At 39.9% G+C, this 19,866-nt stretch overlaps 1 protein-coding gene across 3 annotated transcripts in view; it reads left to right on the top strand.

Annotated features, from left to right (window-relative positions):
• Positions 1 to 8,179: 8,179 nt before the first annotated feature.
• The window catches only part of il16 (interleukin 16), a 40,390-nt gene continuing 28,703 nt past the window's right edge, over positions 8,180 to 19,866 (top strand). The window contains exons 1-5 of one of the 3 annotated variants that reach the window (XM_067493565.1): positions 8,180 to 8,341; positions 15,342 to 15,582; positions 15,704 to 15,983; positions 18,940 to 19,079; positions 19,539 to 19,656. In XM_067493565.1, the coding sequence (XP_067349666.1) occupies positions 8,329 to 8,341; positions 15,342 to 15,582; positions 15,704 to 15,983; positions 18,940 to 19,079; positions 19,539 to 19,656 (792 nt within the window). In that variant the 5' untranslated portion in view covers positions 8,180 to 8,328. The remainder of the gene's footprint in view (positions 8,342 to 15,341; positions 15,583 to 15,703; positions 15,984 to 18,939; positions 19,080 to 19,538; positions 19,657 to 19,866) is intronic. The other 2 variants (XM_067493575.1, XM_067493585.1) reach the window with 2 other exon arrangements.

Genomic DNA, 19,866 nt, shown 5'->3' with positions numbered 1-19,866 from the left:
TCTACCAGGAGGAGAGGCTTAGGGCTTTTTTGTCCTAACTTCCTCTTGTCTTAAAGCCAGGGGGGGTGGAAAGAAGATAACAGCACATTGTGATAGAAGCCTGCAGCTCCTGCTACGTCTCCTGCTTGCTGTTAAAATAAACTTGAGACAATAAGACTGAGCATCTAAGGGTTTGCTGAGGAGGCTGTGTGGTGCTCTCCCACAGTGATGGTAAATGTTTGTGTCAACCAAGTACAAGCAGCACTGACTGGGGCAGTTTTGTTTTTGGAGTGAGGATCTTAACTACCCTTTTCTTATATTGTTAAGCACTAACCTGTGTTTAAAGGGCGACTTCACCAATTTCCAACTTGCTTTCTATGGCTTTAGTTCAAGGTGGAAATGTAAATTGATGCTTTTAAACTTTCCTCTGACTTTCCTATATTAAAATATGACTCTGCTTCTAGCTGAAAACATCACCCTGAGGAGGTTTTTATCATTAGGAGTTCAGATGATATCATCTGGAGGATCTCTGGAAAAGCAGGTTGAACATGATTACAAACTCCATAGAGCAATGAGGCTACATAATCTGAACTGAAGGTTCAGAACCGATGTCATCTGGGGACATTTTTCAGCTAGAAGTAGAGAGATATTTTAATATAGGGAGGTCAAAGGGACGTTTAAAGGGATTGATTTAGATTTACTACCCAAAATAGAACCAAAAGTAGCAAGTTCAAAATCAGTAAAGTAAATTCTTTAAATGTAGGAATGGAAGAACAATTCATGCAAGTTAAAAAAAAAAAAAAGGCAGGCTGCCCATGGCAAAGACTGAGACTGTGACTGAAATAATCCCCTACTAGTGTGTTCGCCATATTGTAGCAGTATCTAAATGTTGAGTGTATAAATCTATCCACTATACACCGATCAGGCATTATGACCATCTGTGCAATTTGATGCAATCCAATACAGCGGCTCTTCCAGGAATCCTACTTTTAAAAGGTTTGTCCCCTTGAATCATCTTTAGAGTTGTCATAGTTCAGTCTGTACCCAAATGGACACATGTAAATAAAAATACAAATACCACTAAAATATTGCAGTCATGAAGTAAATGACAACACACCTGTAAATAAAGACCTATCCTGCTTATTCACACTCACACACCGATGGCAGTGGCTGCCATGCAAGGTGCTCACCTGACCCACTGGGAGCAACTTGTAGCTCAGTGTCTTTCTCAAGGACACTTCAACATGTAGCCAGGAGCGGGGATTGAACCACTGACCCTTTGGTCTGTGGCCTTACCAACTGAGCTACAGCCACTCTATGGTCACCCCAGGGTCTTCATGGTCACAGTGGTGGGCCATGTGGCAATGGAGAGAATGGGACAGGAAATAACGTGTAGTTGATAATTAAAAAGCTTCTATCGAACACGTCATTAACCTCTGTCATACAGCATCACTCCTTCTCAACGATGACACAATGGAGAACCTTGGGATTTTGAATGGATTTGTCTGAAAGAAGTTCTGTGGTTTACACAGGCCTGATAATAGTTTTTTACTTCAGGTGATTGTATTTAGGTTTCGAGAAACATACAAGTGGTGTGAAGATTGTCTTACTTAACAAATATCAGTAATAATTGTTATTGACCTAATTTTCAACAGTCATCCAAAATGCCATTCTTCCAGATCCCAGCTCTTCATCGTTTAAGAACTCAGAGTAAACTCTTCCACTCTCAGCTGTGGACACCGTGCACACATGAATGGAGAAAATCAAATAATCCCACGCATCTTCTAGGCTTTCTAAATGATATTAGAGAAAATAAATTCAGATGATAAGAAGAGTTGAAGGGCTGTGCCACTCAGAAAAATGTATTGACTGTTTTATAGTCACTCTTTTGAGAAAGATCCTGTTTTTAGCCAATCTGTGTCATGTGATTAAACATTGAATTGAAAATACCACAGTTGTCAAGTGCCAAACAGTGAAGCCTAGGGGCTTGTAATTCACCCTTTTCAAGGCAGACATATTGACTGGTCAAGCAGGAAAGGGATAGGTGGAGGTAATAACATTAACAATGGCTGCATTCCATTTAGATGAGCCAGTTCCATGGCTCTGGTTTTGTCTCTAACATAACTTACTGGGAGACTCAGTGACATAGAGGCAACCTAGTCAACCAAAACCATAATTGTCATTCGGTAAATTGTAGAATGCTGTGAATGGGGCTGTGTAGCACCCATGCTGACCCACATCCACCACAACTTTAACACAGGTGCTGTTGATGTCGTGGCTGATGGATTTATTTTCCTGCATTGTAGAGGTTTTTTTTTTTTTTTTACCGCGGCACAAGGGCATGTAGACTGCATTCACAAAGACAAACCTGTCCAATATAAGACTATTCATAAACAAATGGACATTTGAAGCTTTTTCATTAAAAATATTTCTTTGCTGTGCTCGGTAAAAATAAATTCATTTGTCTTTATTCTCTCTTTGAGGGGAGAATCAGCTTTTTCTACCTCGGAACGTTTCTACCTAGAAACTTTGTTTACCCTTGTTGGGCAAGTATCCTCTGGGATACACATGACTGCTTCTTATAACTAAGAATAGAAAAATGTAAAAGTGTGTGTAAAACTGCTCATAACAGTTTTTGTGACTTTCTATTCAAGCTGGTCATGATCACACGATCAGAGTAGTCTAATCCTCATATTTAGCTGCTCAAACACATTTATTTTCAAGATCTTAGTGCAGCTGTTAGTGCAGTGTGTAGCGTCTCAGCTGAAATACCTTGGTCCAGTTGTGCTCAGTGGTAATTTGATTAGTCACATTACTGTAAGCCACCATGCCAGCACAAGACTCACTTACTCCACTAGGTTTTGATGCACATCTTCCACCATATCATGTGACTTAATATTATCAAGCCAACTTTGAAGTAACAGAACCAACTGGCACAAAAGAAGTTTGGAGTTACAGTGTGTGGCACTTGAATAGGGTGCACTCTGTTTTTTGACATCACAGTGGTTTGTGACACGACATAATTATAGTATTGTTTTGATGAAATATTTGTTGGTTGTTATAAGAGCATATTTTAATATTATCATTTTAATATTGCAGAGATAAATTGTGTAATGTAAAAAGCGAGAGACGATGAGACACGAGCAACTAATGTGTACCAGCAGTAACATTTAGAGGGTGTGATGTCATGCTTCCCTGCTGTCTCATTATAAATGTTTTAGAAAAAGTGGTGCCTTCTTTTAAAACTCTGCAACACAGCGCTCTCAACAGACGACACCTTCAAACCGTACAATGTCAGCCACACAGATCGTATAAACGTGGGTGAGTAGACTGTAGGATAAAACATCATCATCATGTGTAATCAGTGTGCTCCACTAGTTGTAAACATAGAAACTAATGAAACTAATAATCAAGCCCTTGCAGCACTAGTGCTGTTTTCTGTGTTTGATGAACAATCCATGCAGAAGAATGAGAAGCCAGCTGTGTCTGTTTCCCTGACTTATTTTGTAGTCCCTCTACTCCACTTCCTGTTCCATAGTTATTTTGTGTCACTTCACTACGCCTCATCAGTATTGATTGTTTTTACCAGTGTCACTGCTTTTCCCTCAGCTCTCTGCCAGATTGTCTTCCTCTGCTACTGCCAGTGAGTGACCTGCCTTACAATTATCCATTTTCCCTGCAACTCCTGTCCGCCTATGATTCTCTTTGAGACCCCTGTATCTCCTTGGAACTGTAAGTCCCATGTTGTCTGTTTAATTAGCACTTGGATTGGTATATTGGATGTATGGATTAAGTAACTCTCAGATGGAAATTGATCTTGGAAACTGTTTTAAGGATTAGGATTTTGGAGCTGTTTATATTGGATAACATTTTACTGTACTGATTGGACCTGGACAGATATTGTGGACTTAGACTTGTATGTTTTTTGGACCTTTTGGATTGTGGATTCTTGGAACTCTCTCATCAGTTGTTCCCTTCCTCCTGGCCAACCTCTGTCTCCTCCAGCCCTCACCACCAGCTTGCCCTCTCCACCTACCACGTCATCTTGCCTGGTTCCTGGCCTTCACTACCACTACCTTCACTATACCACCTCCAACTGACAGTCTCCTCATTTTTTTTTCTGATTCTGTGTTTTAAAACCATTATAAGATTCCTGTGATTACTACTAACTGAAAAATGTATGCTTTTAGATGTAGACGTGTAGTACTGGTTCAGGGACAAGGCAGCCAGGTTCAGTCACTGATGCCTAGTTTGGTAACGCGTCTCAATTGGCAAAGTCTGCAAGTAGGAAGTCACCCCACCGGTGTATGAGTGTGATTTTAGTGTGAATGTGTGAATAAGAAGCAGTGTAAAGCGCTTTGAGTGCCAATAGGTAGAACAGCGCTTTATAAGTGAAGACCATTTAGCCTTGGGCAGTTGTCAGTCTACTGTGTTATAAGGTCAGAAGGGGGCATGAGGGTCTCTCAGCCCTTTAGTGCCTCCTGGCTCAGGTCCGGTGATGGATGTGGAAGACCGTTAAATCAGAGCTAGAAAGAACACTGAGGTTTTCCTGCTCGCATGCTGTTTGTTGGGGATGTTTTTTACCCTCTTTCCCTCTGAGGTGTGGCCCATTTCCTTCACACAGAGTACAGAAGCAGAACTATTAGATCACCATGGTTGAGTTCATTTCTCCACTGAGACAGCCAGCATAGAAAGAAACAAGGCATTAACCTGGCATCACAAGAGCTCAGCGTTTACAAGCTACGTGGTAGGTTTTAAACTTTGACAGAGCAAACATTTGCATCCCCATACTTTGAAAGATTTTCATCAACATAATATTCATGCACATTCAGCTAGTACATCCCTTTGTCATTAGAAGTAACAGAAATGGCAAAAGCGGGTAGAAACAAAGTTATAGTAATATATTGAAAATTATTTCATTGGAAAATGTTGGATCCTGCTTTATGAAATATTATTCTTAAGTCATTCCTGTGGTGACTTTGCTTTCTATAGATCATTGTCTTAAAGGATCATCCGCTTCTTCACTTTTAGCCTTTTGGCTGATGGTTGGAAGCTTTCCTTTCAAAACCTCTGATACTGGACTGCATTCATTCTTCTTTCCACATTAGACAGAGCTTTGGTACCTGATTTAGACAAACAGCCCCAAAACATAAGTGAGCCTTTGCCATGTGGGAATGGTGGAAGTTCCTTATAAGGCATGCATACCTGTGCAAATTATGAGCAGATGAATCAACTTTGGTCTCATAAGACTAAACAAACTCATTCCTCCATTTGTTCACATGCTCTGCAGCATACTCTAAGCATGCTTGTCTGTGGAGATGTGGGCTTTAATTCCATTTGTCTCTATGGTCTTTCTCAAGTCCCCTGCTGTTTGAAATAATATTTTGTAAATGTTCTGCACTTATAAAGTGCTTTTCTACCTATTGGCACTCAAAGCGCTTTATACTGCTTCTTATTCACCCATTCACACTCACAATCACACACTCATACACCAATGGGGGAGCTGCTATGCAGTGGTCAACACTCACCAGGAGCAACTAGGTTGGGGTTCAGTGTCTTGCTCCCTTGAGCAGCGTTGAACACCTTGACATGTGACCGGAGGTGAACAAATGCAAGATTGGTGGACGACCACTCTACCTTTCTGCACCACAGTCGCCCCATTGTACCAGCTAAATGTTCATTAAACTGTTGATGAGAGAAAGTGATACAAACCTTTTCAATCAACTGTTGGGCGACTGTGGCGCAGGAAGGTAGAGTGGTTGTCCACCTATCTCACAGTTGTTGGTTCAATCCCCAGCTCCTCTGGTCACATGTTGTAGTTTGCTTGAGCAAGATGCTGAACCCCAACTTAGTCTCTATGGTCCTGATGAGTGTTGGTCAGCTGCATAGCAGCTCCCCCATCGGTGTGTGAGTGTGAATGGATAAGATAATAAATAAGTAGCAGTGTAAAGTGTTTCAAGTACCAATAGGTAGGAAATCGCTATATAAGTGCAGAACATTTACTTGTGGCACAGTTATTGAAATCATTAACTCATATAGCCTAATGATCTCTTTTGCTGAACTATAAGCACATTCTCTGCGCCAATAGGTAGAAAAGCGCTATATAAGTGCAGAACATTTAGAACTGTAGTTCTAATTACTACATTTCAGGACTAAAGTGTGTTTCTATCTTGTTGTGGTCAGCACTTGGCAACAGAGCTCTGAATCAAACGTAACTGATCATTGACATTCTAGGCAGAGTGGAGAGAAGAATATTGCAGCCTCCAGGATATAAACACATGCATTTGTCGTTATGTGTCACTTACAGTAAGCGAAATTGCCACACTTTAAATAATGTTTTTTAAGTGATAGAATGCAACCAACATGTCTTGTTGCAAAGATGAAACCCAGGTTTCCAGCCTGTTCACCTGGGTTAATGCTACAGTGTGAAATGTTTTCACATTTTAAAAGAAATATTCTGCAAACACTTGCATAATGGGAACTAGTTTAAGTTATACACTGTAACGTTGAGTCAGAGGATACTGAATTTTGTAGTTACAGGCCAGTGTCTCTCAGTACAGTAGCACTTACAGATTATTTAATAGACTGGTGTTAAAGCGTCATCTTCAGACTTTCTTGCATGTACAGCCTGGAGACAAGCCATTATATCCCTAAAGGTCCAATAATGTCACTTATTTTTTTTAAGAGCATGAACAGTTCCATCAGTGATCTGATTGAAAATAACTTCTCAGATCTCAGTGTTGATTTCAATTATCCAATTATCCAGACCTATAGTATGTTTACAACCAAAAGTGTTCCAAGAGCAAAATGTACAGGAATAAATAAACTATTAATTATAAAAAATACTAATCTAAATGGATAAATTATGCCAATATATTTTACAAATGAAAATGGATTCATATTAAATTTCAATGACTATAATACAGGGGTTAAAACACCTAGTCTATTTTGTACATACCTTTCACTGAGTTTTGAGAGAATATGTATACTCTGAGAATATGTATTTGCTTGACAGGTTTTTATTGAAAATATCTTTATACCATGGCCTGATGTCATTATCACACCAAGAGCATCTCCTAATGGTTGGTTGATGTACCTGCAAGGAAGAGAGGCAGATCTGAGCCTGAATATCTCCAAATCAGACATTATTTACCTCAGAGGGGAGAATTGCATAAAGGAGACTTAAAAGAGCATAATAATCTTCAATGTATATGGTTATACCCCAGTGTGTCCAGCACATGGCAGAAGAACAGAAGAAAATACTTTTACACAGCAGTTCTTGCAGTAACAACAGCATTATTCAGACATGCAGCAATCACCACACTTTCTGAAATATGTATCCATGCTTTCTAAAATATCAAATGTAATTCACAGAAGTGGTTAGATACTGTACAATCCATCCTTTTGAACTCCAACTCCTTACTGCTGGACAAACTGGAACCCTAAAGAGTCTGGACAATTCCAAAAACTGCACTGACTCAGCCCAAACACTAGAGGGAGACGCAACAAAGTGCATGACAACTCTTCGCACTAACATGAGGTCCCCCCAAAATTAGTCCAATTAATTGAACAGTAATTGGTTTTATGATGACAGAATAGTTAAGCAGTATATTCTGGACAACACCCTATTGTCAAAGAATGTTGTTTCTGACTGTAAAATTAGCACCTTCAGACACTTCATGCCCAGGCCCAATAAAGGCCCAGTGGTTCCCTCCATCCACAGCCTTTATCAAAATGAACTCAGGTCTGAGTATTTCTGTCTTGCTGCACATCAAACAACCCAGACCCAGACTGAAAACTGGATTCTCTGTCTCTCACACACACACACACACACACACAAAGGACGAGTGTGTGTTTATATGTAAACTGGAGAGGACCACAGAGACTTCATTCATGCACATACTGTATGCGCACATACACACACACACACACACACACACACACACACACACATACACACACACACACACACACACACTCTCTCTCTCAGATCCTTGTAAAAGACTACAACCTGTGTGTGATGCAAAGTAGGTGTGAGGTCACGTCCAGCTAAGTTTGGTGTTTTCCTCTCTGGAGCTGGCTCACAGGAAAGGGGCAGTGATTTTGGGGAGCTGTGTCATAATGACACACACTGTTGTGTTCTCCAGACAGAGGGGGAGGAAAAGTAAGGAGGAGGAGGACGATGGAGGAGGAGAGGTATGAGTAGATTATCACAGATGAATCACAGCAAGGAACACATGCTCCAAGTGACACGCTGGTTTTTGCTCTGATCTTGTATCTGGAGAATCCATCTTTTGGATCCCTGTTCACACCTTCAGTGGAAGCTGTGGATGCTGGCTGCAAGACAAAATGATTGACTGCGGTGAGTAGGAACTGCCCTGCAAAAGCTGAAGGGTTTTTAACAAAGATGTTTATGAAACTAATTCTGAGCTAGCTGAATCATATGTCTGTCAGACCGGACATGGACGTATGACTGTGAAGCAGAGGAAAGTACAAAAACATTTTTTGTGAGGTCTGTGTGTGAGTATTGTGTAACTTCCAAAATTAGTAACAGAACTGATGATGCTCTTGTTGGCCTGAAGGCTGGATGTGTGTAATATTTTAAATGTGTGTGTGTGGATAATCACAGAGGCCCTTTATGAAAATGCATATTACATATCTTTGTGTATGTCTATTCCAAAATGACCTTCAGGGCACAAAGAGCACAGTGAGGCAGTAGTGGGTGGCCAGAGCTTCCTCTCTGCTCTCCTGCAACCACATGGCAATACAAAGCATGCAGTTCTCATTCCACACTCACAACCCCCCTGCAAAGTGTGAGATCACTTGCATATAACGTGAATTCAAGATCAGGATTGTCCCTTTCACAGAGCCGAGCTCACAAACATTTTCTGTGATTGTACATATTTGTAGAAGCCGTGGAGTTTTCACTTGGTGTGTAACTGACGAGGTTTTCCCTTCAGGTGCTTGTCTCTGACTGTTTTTAGTCCTGCTCCGTCTCACTGACTGGAAAAATCTCCAGTGAAAACTCCAAACAACGCAAACTTTGTTAGCTGCACAACCACCCCCCCTCTCTGCTCTCTCTCAATCAGGTTCTGTTAGGCTGGTGTTCCTGCCATGCTAATGCTCTGCATAAAAAGTATGCTTACACACACACACACACACACACAGGGCGTATAACCTATCCTAACACACTTTTTACACTAACACACTCTTTCACCCCCAATCTTTCCTCTTGGCCCAAGGTTCCATACTGAACTGTCTTGTGCTATTACATCCACAACATAGAGAGTGTTAGGAAAGTTGGGCTCACGCTGTAATATTGCTGACATTTAAACCAAAACCTGAGCTCAGCGACTCTATCTTGAAACTAGTTTATGTTCACGCTATAAATTTAATCAGCCTTTTGTGTGTGTGTGTGTGTGTGTGTGTGTGTGTGTGTGTGTGTCTGTGTGTATGTCCTTTCCAATAATATTGGAATAGCAAGGCAGATTCATCTGTTTTTGCTGCACACTGACATTTTGCTTTTAGATCAAAAGATGTATACATGAGACTATAATTCAGAAGGTCATTTATACCTCCCTTAAACCTGAATACATAACAATTTGCCACCTTTTATATCACACTGCTCAGTAGTTTGAGCAATACCTCTAAATTTTTTTTCCAGTTAGTCTCAGATTTAAATTGACTTGCTTTTCTCCGATAGTCAGCTATGTGCTCTTTACTTCAATTCATCTTTAATATATTCTTCTCACTTCAAATGTGGTCATCTGATACAGTCTTGTATCAACAGAAAATACAACCTAAACATTCTTTATGCTTTTAAAAACCAAACATCTTCAGTGTAGAGTAAACACAACGAATGCACATGTGCATTTCGGACTATTGAATCATTGGTTTACAGACAGTACCTGAGAATAACTTCGATCCTGCTACTGTAAATGTTCCAACACTCCTGGCAAACATCCAGCTGCAGAGCATATCATTCTATGAAAGAGCAGGAGTGAGAGAGTGAGATGGAGACTATGGGACTTACAGGGCTCCAGCATAGAGATCTCTGTCTCTGTTTCCTGTGTAAATGGCCAGCAGACTAATGCGCCACAATTACTAACACACTTTCAGGATGAGAGCCACCGATTCACCAGAAACGTTTTTTACGGCATATTCACTGAAGCCATATCCCTGATTCATTTACTTATTTGGATATTCAGATGTGTTGACCTATTTTATTGCAATTTCATTTTCTTTGGTGTTTGAGATGTGGAACAAACGAGCGCTGACTCTGACATGCTGCCTTTAGTGTTTGAGAAGTCTACCTGCATACTGGAATATTCACAGCACAGAGAGGCATTTGTCAGTGTATGAACTGCCACATCACTGAAACAGGGCACTCAAATCAAACTACGGCCTCATTCATCAGAAAATTACAGTACCTTCAAAATAATATTATAGCCGACAGTGATCCTTCACATATACCTCTAGTATTCTTAGAGCAATTTTTAATCTAGACCATTATTATAACCTTTTTAGCACAGTGTGTGACATACTTACAATCATATCGTTACACAGGCTTTTTATCTCCGAGACTCTTAACTTGTTGCTTAACATTTTTTTTTAGTCATGTTTTGCAGCTTGTTAGTTGCGGCAAATTCAACGACTGAACTAAACCTCAAGCCCAATACTTAAAAAAAAAAAAAACTGTTTACACTTTTCACTTTTTCTATAGATCTCCTCCCAACACATCAACGCATCATAAGAATATTGGCACAGCAAAAACAGAAACATTGCCATGATCTCTAGTTTAAAGTCAGTGTTGTAGATTAACAATGTGTGACTTCTTCAACATGTCACAACCTGGCTCAACACTATGTGACAAAGAAGGGAGGCCGCACAAGGTTTTCAAATAATTCAACATTTTTCATTAGGTGCATAAAGATTTTAGTTATGTTGGTGAGCAAGTCAGAGTTGTATGCAATGTTGGATGGAAAGTGTAAAAGAGTCTGTCTACATATAGACAAGAAAAAAAGGCAGGCAGGCTCAAGGGGGGAGATGAGCCGATCTTTAAGGCCTCCTTTATATGAACCTCAACCCTACTGACACAGGTGTGCAGCATCCCTAAAACACAGCTCCACCCACTGCCGTCCTGGAAGACAAGGAAACACACAGCCAACCATACATGGACAAAGACAGAACCCAGATCTGTCTTAGGCCATCACAACATGTTAAGACTGCATGGAACCCTGAAAAATCACATGTACAACCTTAAAAGGATCAGAGAACTGTGAAGAAATGTTTCTCAATTTTGTGGACAAAACGTTAAATTGTTGCTACTGTTCCAAAACCCTTGTTTGATGTAAGGCTGAAATATATATCAAACTAACTTGATAAATGTATTTCTTTTTAAAGGATGTGAAAAATCTATTGTTAAAAAAAACTGAGATTATGTTTTCTTCTCACTCAAACTACAGTGGCAGCAGGTCTCTGGAGTCAGACACTACTGTCAACTATCCCCATTTCTTTAGAGACGCCTTATTTTCAGCTCCTCTCTCTTACGCTCCTGTTTGAATGCAGGCTGGGTTTAATCTGATTAGATGTGGTCAATTTTGTTGATGATTTTGGACCCAACAAGCTTATGTGACAGAACCTCCTTAGGTCCTCTTTTATTGCAAACACAGATGCAGTGCAAATATTAAGTAAATTAGATGAGTTTTATGTTTAAACAAACTTGCAGCTGTAGTTAGTGAAAAAAGTCCAGAGCAGAATCTTATGACTTCAGTCAATCTATTACCTGGTTATTTCTAAGTTATTCTCAGCCCCACCCAACCAGTTATCTGAACTGTTTTGTTGTAAGTTCAGAGCTAGTGACTACTACTGACACCCACCCCAACTCCACAATGCTCTGTGCCCAATGTATTCCACCTGTCTTCCACAAAGCTCCTGTTTGCACCTGTGCCAAAAGCACCAGTGGTCAAAAAAATTTAGACATAATATAGACTTGGAGAATATATGTGAGCGTCATGATAGAGCAGCCTAAGTAGATTTCCCTAAATGCATTAAAATGTATGAAGGTTACAGCTGCATCCTTACTACTATGATATGTCTACATGCAAACTGATAGGGATCAAATTTGCTATCCACTAACTTGGTGAGTCCACATTACAAAGTATTAGTCCACAGTATTGTTACTCGTGAAAAATGCCTGAAAAATGTAACAAAATTTCTGGAAGCCCAACAACGATGGCTGATGTATGTCAGAACAGTTCATGTCAGTACAATTCAATTCAATTCAACTTTATTTATATACATCACAACAAAGTCATCTCAAGCCACTTTACAGAATACAGTCAAGATTATAAAGATGTATAGAGAGAATCCAACAATTCCCCCTTGAGCAAGCCATGGGCAACAGTGGAGAGGAAAAACTCCCTTTAATGGAAGAAACCTCCAGCAGAACCAGGCTCAGGGTGGGCGGCCATCTGCCTTGACCAGTTGGGGTGAGTGGAAAGTGAAGAGAGAAAAGAAAAGAGCAACAAAAGCAACAACAAAACATCGGGCAGATTGGTAGGACCAGTAGCTGCACACTGGAAAACACACAGCTTCAAAGCCGGGGACACCTGCAGAAAGGGACAGAGAGAGGGAGACAGAGAAGGACAAAGACAACTACGGGAGAAAACACACAGAGTTAATGATATATAGTGGTGATAAATGTGGGGTGAGAGGAGAGGAGAGAGGGTCAAGAGGAGGAAAGGAGCTCAGTCCATTGGTGGGTGGGTCTCCCACCAGTCTAAGCCTGTAGCAGCATAACTATAACTATAAGGTTTTAAGTCTAGACTTAAAAGTAGAGAGGGTGTCTGCTTCCCGAATCTGAACTGGGAGCTGGTTCCACGGAAGAGGAGCTTGATAGCTAAAGGCTCTGCCTCCCATTCTACCTTTGGAAATTCTGGGAACCACAAGTAGGCCTGCATTTTGAGATCGAAGGGGTCTACTGGTACATGTAAATTCTATTCTAGATTTTATTTATTTTCACAGTAAGAAATACATTTGCAAAAAATATTAATTAGTCAAATTGTGTTGCTGCCTCTTCATTTAGCAATATTTCAGTTTTTTTTTTTTTTTTTTTTTTTTTTTTTGTCAGATTACCCAATCAGGAAGCAGATACGCAAGTCAACCAGCTGGTTGAGCTGCTAATTTAGGGTCATATTGGGCATTATGTGCCTAGGCAACTAGAAGGTTGACTTGTCCTACAAGGGTTATCCTAAGCATGATTGGATTGTATTTATTTCTGCAACAAAATTGTTGTTTTGGTTTTTTCCATTAAAAACATCACAGAGGTTAGAATACATACTTTGAGTAGGTGTGTGTGTGTGTGTGAGAGAGAATTAAATAGAAATTTTTATATTTTGGCATATTAAATGTTCACACAATTGTACAGATTCATTCAATGTAAATATTGAAGGTTTTTTGAGCTATGATCATTTATTCAACAACAGTGCTCACCAGTCAAATTATTGGTGTTAATCTGCAATCCAGAACTGCATGGGTGACTTCAGACAGATTCATCTCAAAAAGTATAAAAACCACAGCTCAAATATTTACACATAGGCATCAGGATTCATATGTGTAATATGTTCACAAGTAGGCAAACCGTTTGGTATAATTATGTCTATGTAGCCTAAAAAGTTTAGTTTAAAAAGTATAGTTTATTAATAGTGGCAACAAAAAATCAACCCGCAAAAAGCCAGTTAAAGGGTTAAAGGTTTGATTAACTGATTTTTTTTCATCTGGTTAAATGGATAGATATAGCTGGGTATGATTATCATACCAATATTTTCTCATAATGTTGCCTAAAGGAGACATATCTACAGTAAAAAGTATTGGTCCTAACACAGAGCCTTGTGGAACTCCATAGCTAATCTTTGTGTGCATGGAGGATTCATCATTAACATTAACAAATTGAAATCTATCAGATAGATAAGATTTAAACCAAACTAGTGCAGTTCCTGTAATTCCAATTTCATGTTCCAGTCTCTGTAATAAAACGTTATGATCAACGGTATCAAATGCAGCACTAAGATCTAACAGAACAAGTATAGAGACTAGTCCATTATCTGAGGCCATGAGAAGATCGTTGGTGACTTTTACCAGTGCTGTTTCTGTACTATGATGAACTCTAAATCCTGACTGAAAGTCTTCATACAAATTATTCCTATGAAGGTGATCACATAATTGTTTTGCGGCTACTTTTTCAATTATTTTAGAAATAAAGGGGAGATTAGATATTGATCTATAATTGGCTAAAACAACTGGGTCAAGACAGGGTTTTTTAAGTAGCACCTTCAATAACCATGGAACTCAAACATTTTCCTATATAAATTATATTTTTGTCCTTTCAGTTTATCCCGTGAGTTTAGTGTCGCCACAGCGGATCAATGTCCGCATGTTGATTTGGCACAGTTTTTACGCCAGATGCCCTTGATGATGCAACCCTCCCCAATTTCTACCGGGCTTGGACCGGCACTGCACAGCTGGGGAGGGGAATGGGCTGTTAGGGGTTCAGTGTCCAGAGATACTACCACATATAGCCGGGACCGGGGATCGAACCACTGACCCTTTGGTCCGTGGACCTTTGCCTTTTACCAACTGAGCTACAGTCATGCATTTTCCTATTTATTGGCCTCAAATCTGCAAATATCATAGATGGTATAGATGGTGCTTTGTGTACCTTTGTGGAAGATGTCCCTGAACATCAACTTTCTTTCCCCGTTTCTTTTTCCAATTGGATCTCCACAGTTATAGGGGAGTATGATCAGGAAAATGTTGTGCATGTGCTGCAACTCTAAGAGGGGAAAGTAACAATGTAATGATGTCAGACCAAAGGCCTTATGAGCCTTAGCACATTGTTGACTAAATGTCCATTGCGTTTGTCAGAGACCATTTACACTGGCATGTATAATGTATCTAAGGGTCATCCTCTAATGCTCTCTGGAGTGTGAAGACACATACAGACCATCATTCACTAAAGCCCATTAATGGGATCAGTAGACCAAGGCTACCAGAATTATCTGTTCTCATATAGTGTGTACACCTAAAATGTGAATTAAGCTCAGAGTGAGCTTTTACTACCTCATTTTGTTGATGTGTTCATGCAGATGTGTGAGTGTGTGTGCATGCTCCTGTGTCTCATAACAGAAGTCTGACTAAGCTGTAGTCATGAGGACTGAGGCAACTTTCATTTTTTTTAAGCAAGGGAAGAAAAGCGCTTTTATCTATGCTAGTCTCCACATTTGCCACAGCAAATTCTCAGAACACTTATACACACTGATGCAGTCAGACTCTCCTAACTGAATTTTCTAATTGCCCTCCAGAGCGTCCCTCTCCATTAGGCTTCAGGCTGGCTGAGAAGAGTGTGTTGGTTCCTGAACTCCCGGCACACACACATATACACTCGCTGACGGCCATGCCTCAAAGATACTCCCACCAGAGAAGGAAAGCCAGCACAGCGGCTGCTAAGAGGATGGAGAGGAGGCACAGGGAACAGGGAAAAAGCAACAACAACAAGCCAACCAGCCACAACCAGCGCTCCAAGAAGCTGGCCATGCTCTCCAGGTACGAATACCACTAAGAGGCTTACAATTAGATACAAACAAATGTAAACTGCACTACCTTATTGTTTTCAGTCTTGCAAAATTAGTTAGCCATTGAACTGACTTTTACTCACTCTGTCCAGGTCCCTTATGCTATGTCACTCTAAGGCTAATGATGACAACCTAGAAGAAAAGCATGCAGGAGAAGTGTCAGATGGTTGCAGAACATGGAGTCAAAGCTGGAAGACAGATGTCAGTGCTAGGGATCAAACAGAGTACAGAGGTACAGAGAATGGACACTATAGAACAACACAGCAATCAGCGTTGGACAGAAGGGGAGTCAGCGAGACAGACCACCAAGTGCATCACACCACTACTCCCAGAGAGAATAAAAGGAGCATAAAGAGGTCCTTCAGCATCAAGGTATTAACGGCAGGGGTGTGCACTAGACACATTGATAGATACATTAACCGTGCTTATGACATGGATCTAGGGATTGGTCAGGGGGGTTGGTCCGTCAGACCAAATCTTTGTTCCAAAGTAAAATAATTGTTTTGTACAGACGTTCATGGGCCCAATCCCAATAAGCCCTCTTGTGAAACAGAGCTGCTGGAATTCTTTTGTTGGGCCAGAGACCCACACAATGAAGAATCTGAGAGAAATGCTTTTGATCACAAAACTTTGCTACAGATACCGGAAGGAAGTTAATGTTAATAGGATCATTACTTTTTGCTTTTTGATGATTGATTCTATTATAATTAGAATTTTTGTGTTACAACGTTTGCACAGCTGAAATCACAGGCTGTCCAATATGAAGGTAAACAAAGGAATGTGATTGGTTGATTAACAAACGTGTGAGTTATGGTAATATGGTTGTCTGCCTTTAGAGAAAAATTAAATTTCACACACATCATATTAAATTAACCCTCAAAACCAGGATCCTTTCCTAACCCTGTGTAGCCAAAAACCCCAACACAGTATCCTGACATGTAACTACATGGTGCAGCAGCAACTGTAATTGGTCTTCTCGGTCCTTCTGCTTCAATTGGTTCAGTGGTCATGTAGATCTCTTCCAGCTTCTGCTGTCTTTCCTGCCTAATTTCAGCAAAACAACATTTGTTAAGTACAACTCAACATTATCCACTTAGTTTCAGTCACTATTGTTTGTAGAACACAAAAATAAATAAACTCACCATAGTGGTGAACAAATGCAACACTGTGGCAAAGAAACTCAATAATTGCAGCATGACACAAACACACTAGCACACATACAGAGCTCACAATGGTGTAGACCACCTGCTTAGCTTATGGTGTATGTGATGCACGACAACAAATCAAGCTTTTGAAACTAGTTTATAATGATGCTATATCAGGTCTAAAGATATAGCAAAATTCACCTGTAATGGTGTAATGACAGGTTGCCAGTGTAGAATGTAAATGACAGTTATTGTTTTGGTTTAAAGTTCTTAATCACAGTTAAATATGTTTTCTTTGCTTTACTGTGGGCGACTGTGGCGCAGGAAGGTAGAGCGGTTGTCCACCAATCTCACAGTTGTTGGTTCAATCCCTGGCTCCTCCAGTCACATGTTGAAGTGTCCTTGAGCAAGACACTGAACCCCAACTTAGTTGCTCCCGGTGAGTGTTGGCCAGCCACATCGGTGTATGAGTGTGTGTGAATGGGTGAATAAGAAGCAGTGTAAAGCGCTTTGAGTGCTGATAGGTAGAAAAGCGCTATATAAGTGCAGAACATTTACTCAGTAGGTCGGTAAAAAAAACTCTTATGTTATAAGAAATAATTGTGATTTTCATTTTACAGTTTTTACAACATAATCAGCACATCAAACTGTACACGTTGCTATGGCAACTCCAGTAGTAAAAGGTGAAACCTTTATGTAACATACTGTCAGATTTATGACTTACCCAAATAATTACAATTGGGTGCAAAGATTTGCATCTTCTTACTTTGAAAAGAAGAAAAGATCAGTGTGTTATTTTGTGCACATTCCCCTAATAACAAATGTTCCTTCATTAAACATAAATTAATTTGTACATTTGTAGAATATCCTGGAATAGTGCTATGTACACTGTGGGTGTGTTTCTTGTATAAATCTAATGATAATCACATGCCTTGTGTTGGTGTGTCTTTAGACTGCGAGCTGTGGCTGGCCTGAATGTCAAGCATTCACACAAAGACAGGGTTTGTTGTACTGTGCAGTTTCCACAGCTCATTCTAACAGCTCAGGGTCCCAAAGTCAACTAGATTGGGACTTGCTGTAAATAATGCAAATTAGTTCATTTATGTCAACGCACAACATGTCTTACACCGACTATTTGTAGTCAACCTAAAGGGATAATCCTTCAATCTCATACTACGATTAATTCTGAAGTTAAGGTGGACCATTCAAATTTATATTTGGACAAATTAGTGCTATTCTCATACTTGTATGGTTATTCGAAGATACGTATTATGTATAATACATTAGAGGATCTGTTTGACTTCATTAACATAGGAAGCTCTTTGTAATACAGTAGTTTGTTCTAATTATTCTAATTAATATATATAAAGTAATAATAATGTGAGGATACCCACAGTGCTAAAAACAAAATCCAAATGAGTCAGATGACTCTTTAGTCTAATATGTTCATAAACAACATATGATCAAAATAATAATATAATGTGACGATTTTGCTCATTGACAGGATATAATCAGTATTATCACAGGTCATCCGGAGGGGAACTACATTGCATGATAATCGAGCAAGCACAGTGATAGAACACCCATTTACAACTATGGTGTCTAATACTTTAATATGTTACTGAAAACGTTTCTAAATACACATAATAGGAATTAATTGTGTTGCATCTGCAGTTAGTGACAAAAGCTTATTAATTGCACACCAATAATGGTGAATCCATAACAGCTGGCTGTTTTATACCACTTCATGGACTGAAGCCCAGGCCACTGAACAACCCTTGAGAAGCTGAGCTTAACAGTAATTTAATGGAGCAGAGTTTTTCCCTTCGGGCTAATTTGTGCCAGGTTGCCCATCAGTCAACTGTCATTTTGTCTTTTTTTTTTAGATCTTTAAAGTCAAACTGAATTATATAAAAGAAGTCTGCTAATAATCATGTTGTCATAAAGAAAGTCATTTCCGTCTTTGTTATTTTATTTAATCAGTGTCCCCTAAAGGGCCATTGTAACATATGTGACTTTTCCCCATGAGCTTAACCTCAAAACACTACAGCTCACTTCAGTTACCTATTAAAGCACACTGCTGTTTTGTCACCCCACTCCACCAGATGGTTGATACGCTCATAAAGCAGTACAAAGGTTCCCTTATGTGTGTGTATGTACCATATATGTATGTGATGTTACAGGAGAGTAGTATCTGGAGGATGTGTGTAGCCACAGGGCCCACTGAGGAGGTGTGTGGCCCACAAATGGCTGATAACAGCATCCAGACGGAGGACAAAGACACTAATGTGGGGCCAGGGAGGAACGGAGGAAACCTACACAGGTAATCAAAGTTAACACCCGACCTGAACCACTTTCATTTATACACATGTGCTGGAAAACTTTACAAGCTGAGCTACTTTAGATATAAATTAAGAATAATAACAAACTCGTGAGGGTAAATGAGCAAGTGCAGACATATAAATGCATCCAGTTATCATAGGGTGGACTCTCCAGAAGTCTCTTCAGTCTGCAGTCCAGAAAGGAGCCATAGTGTCCAGGGACAGAATTCCAGAGACATTTTCTTTTAATGGTTACGCTCAAAAATGCTTTGTATGTATCCTTAGGGTCATGTACAAGTGTAAAGTGGGTTTTAGTGTGGGCGACAAAATATATGTGACTATATTTGGCCTTATGGCCAGATCCTACATTATAGTACTATACGGTGCAATATAATGTTTGAATGAGTCATGCAGTGAGGTTTTGTACTTGAATAATGTCTGTCTGTGCGCTTTCTCTTCAGAGGCTGCAGCTTCCTGAGCCCAGACAAGCTGGCACCCTTTAACGGACAGTTTCTAAATGGCAGTGCTTGGATGGACGGGGAGGGAATAAGCAGCATTCATATTAAAGCCTGTAGTGAGGTAACAGCAGCTGAACTTTAAATGGACTGTTGTGTTTGCTTCTCTTTAACTAAGGCTTTTAAATTCAGCATACTCGCTCTTCAGTGCAGTAAAGCAAAAACATTGACATGAACAACATATCTGCCTATATGTTTTAGGTGTTAATTCCCCTTTAATTACATTAGATCTAGTCCTAGTTCGTGCACATATGGCTTTGAGCTGCTGTTGCAA

This window comes from Channa argus, chromosome 2 (assembly GCF_033026475.1).
Source record: "Channa argus isolate prfri chromosome 2, Channa argus male v1.0, whole genome shotgun sequence".
Lineage (NCBI taxonomy): Eukaryota > Metazoa > Chordata > Actinopteri > Anabantiformes > Channidae > Channa > Channa argus.
This window is presented reverse-complemented; position numbering and strand designations above follow the sequence as displayed.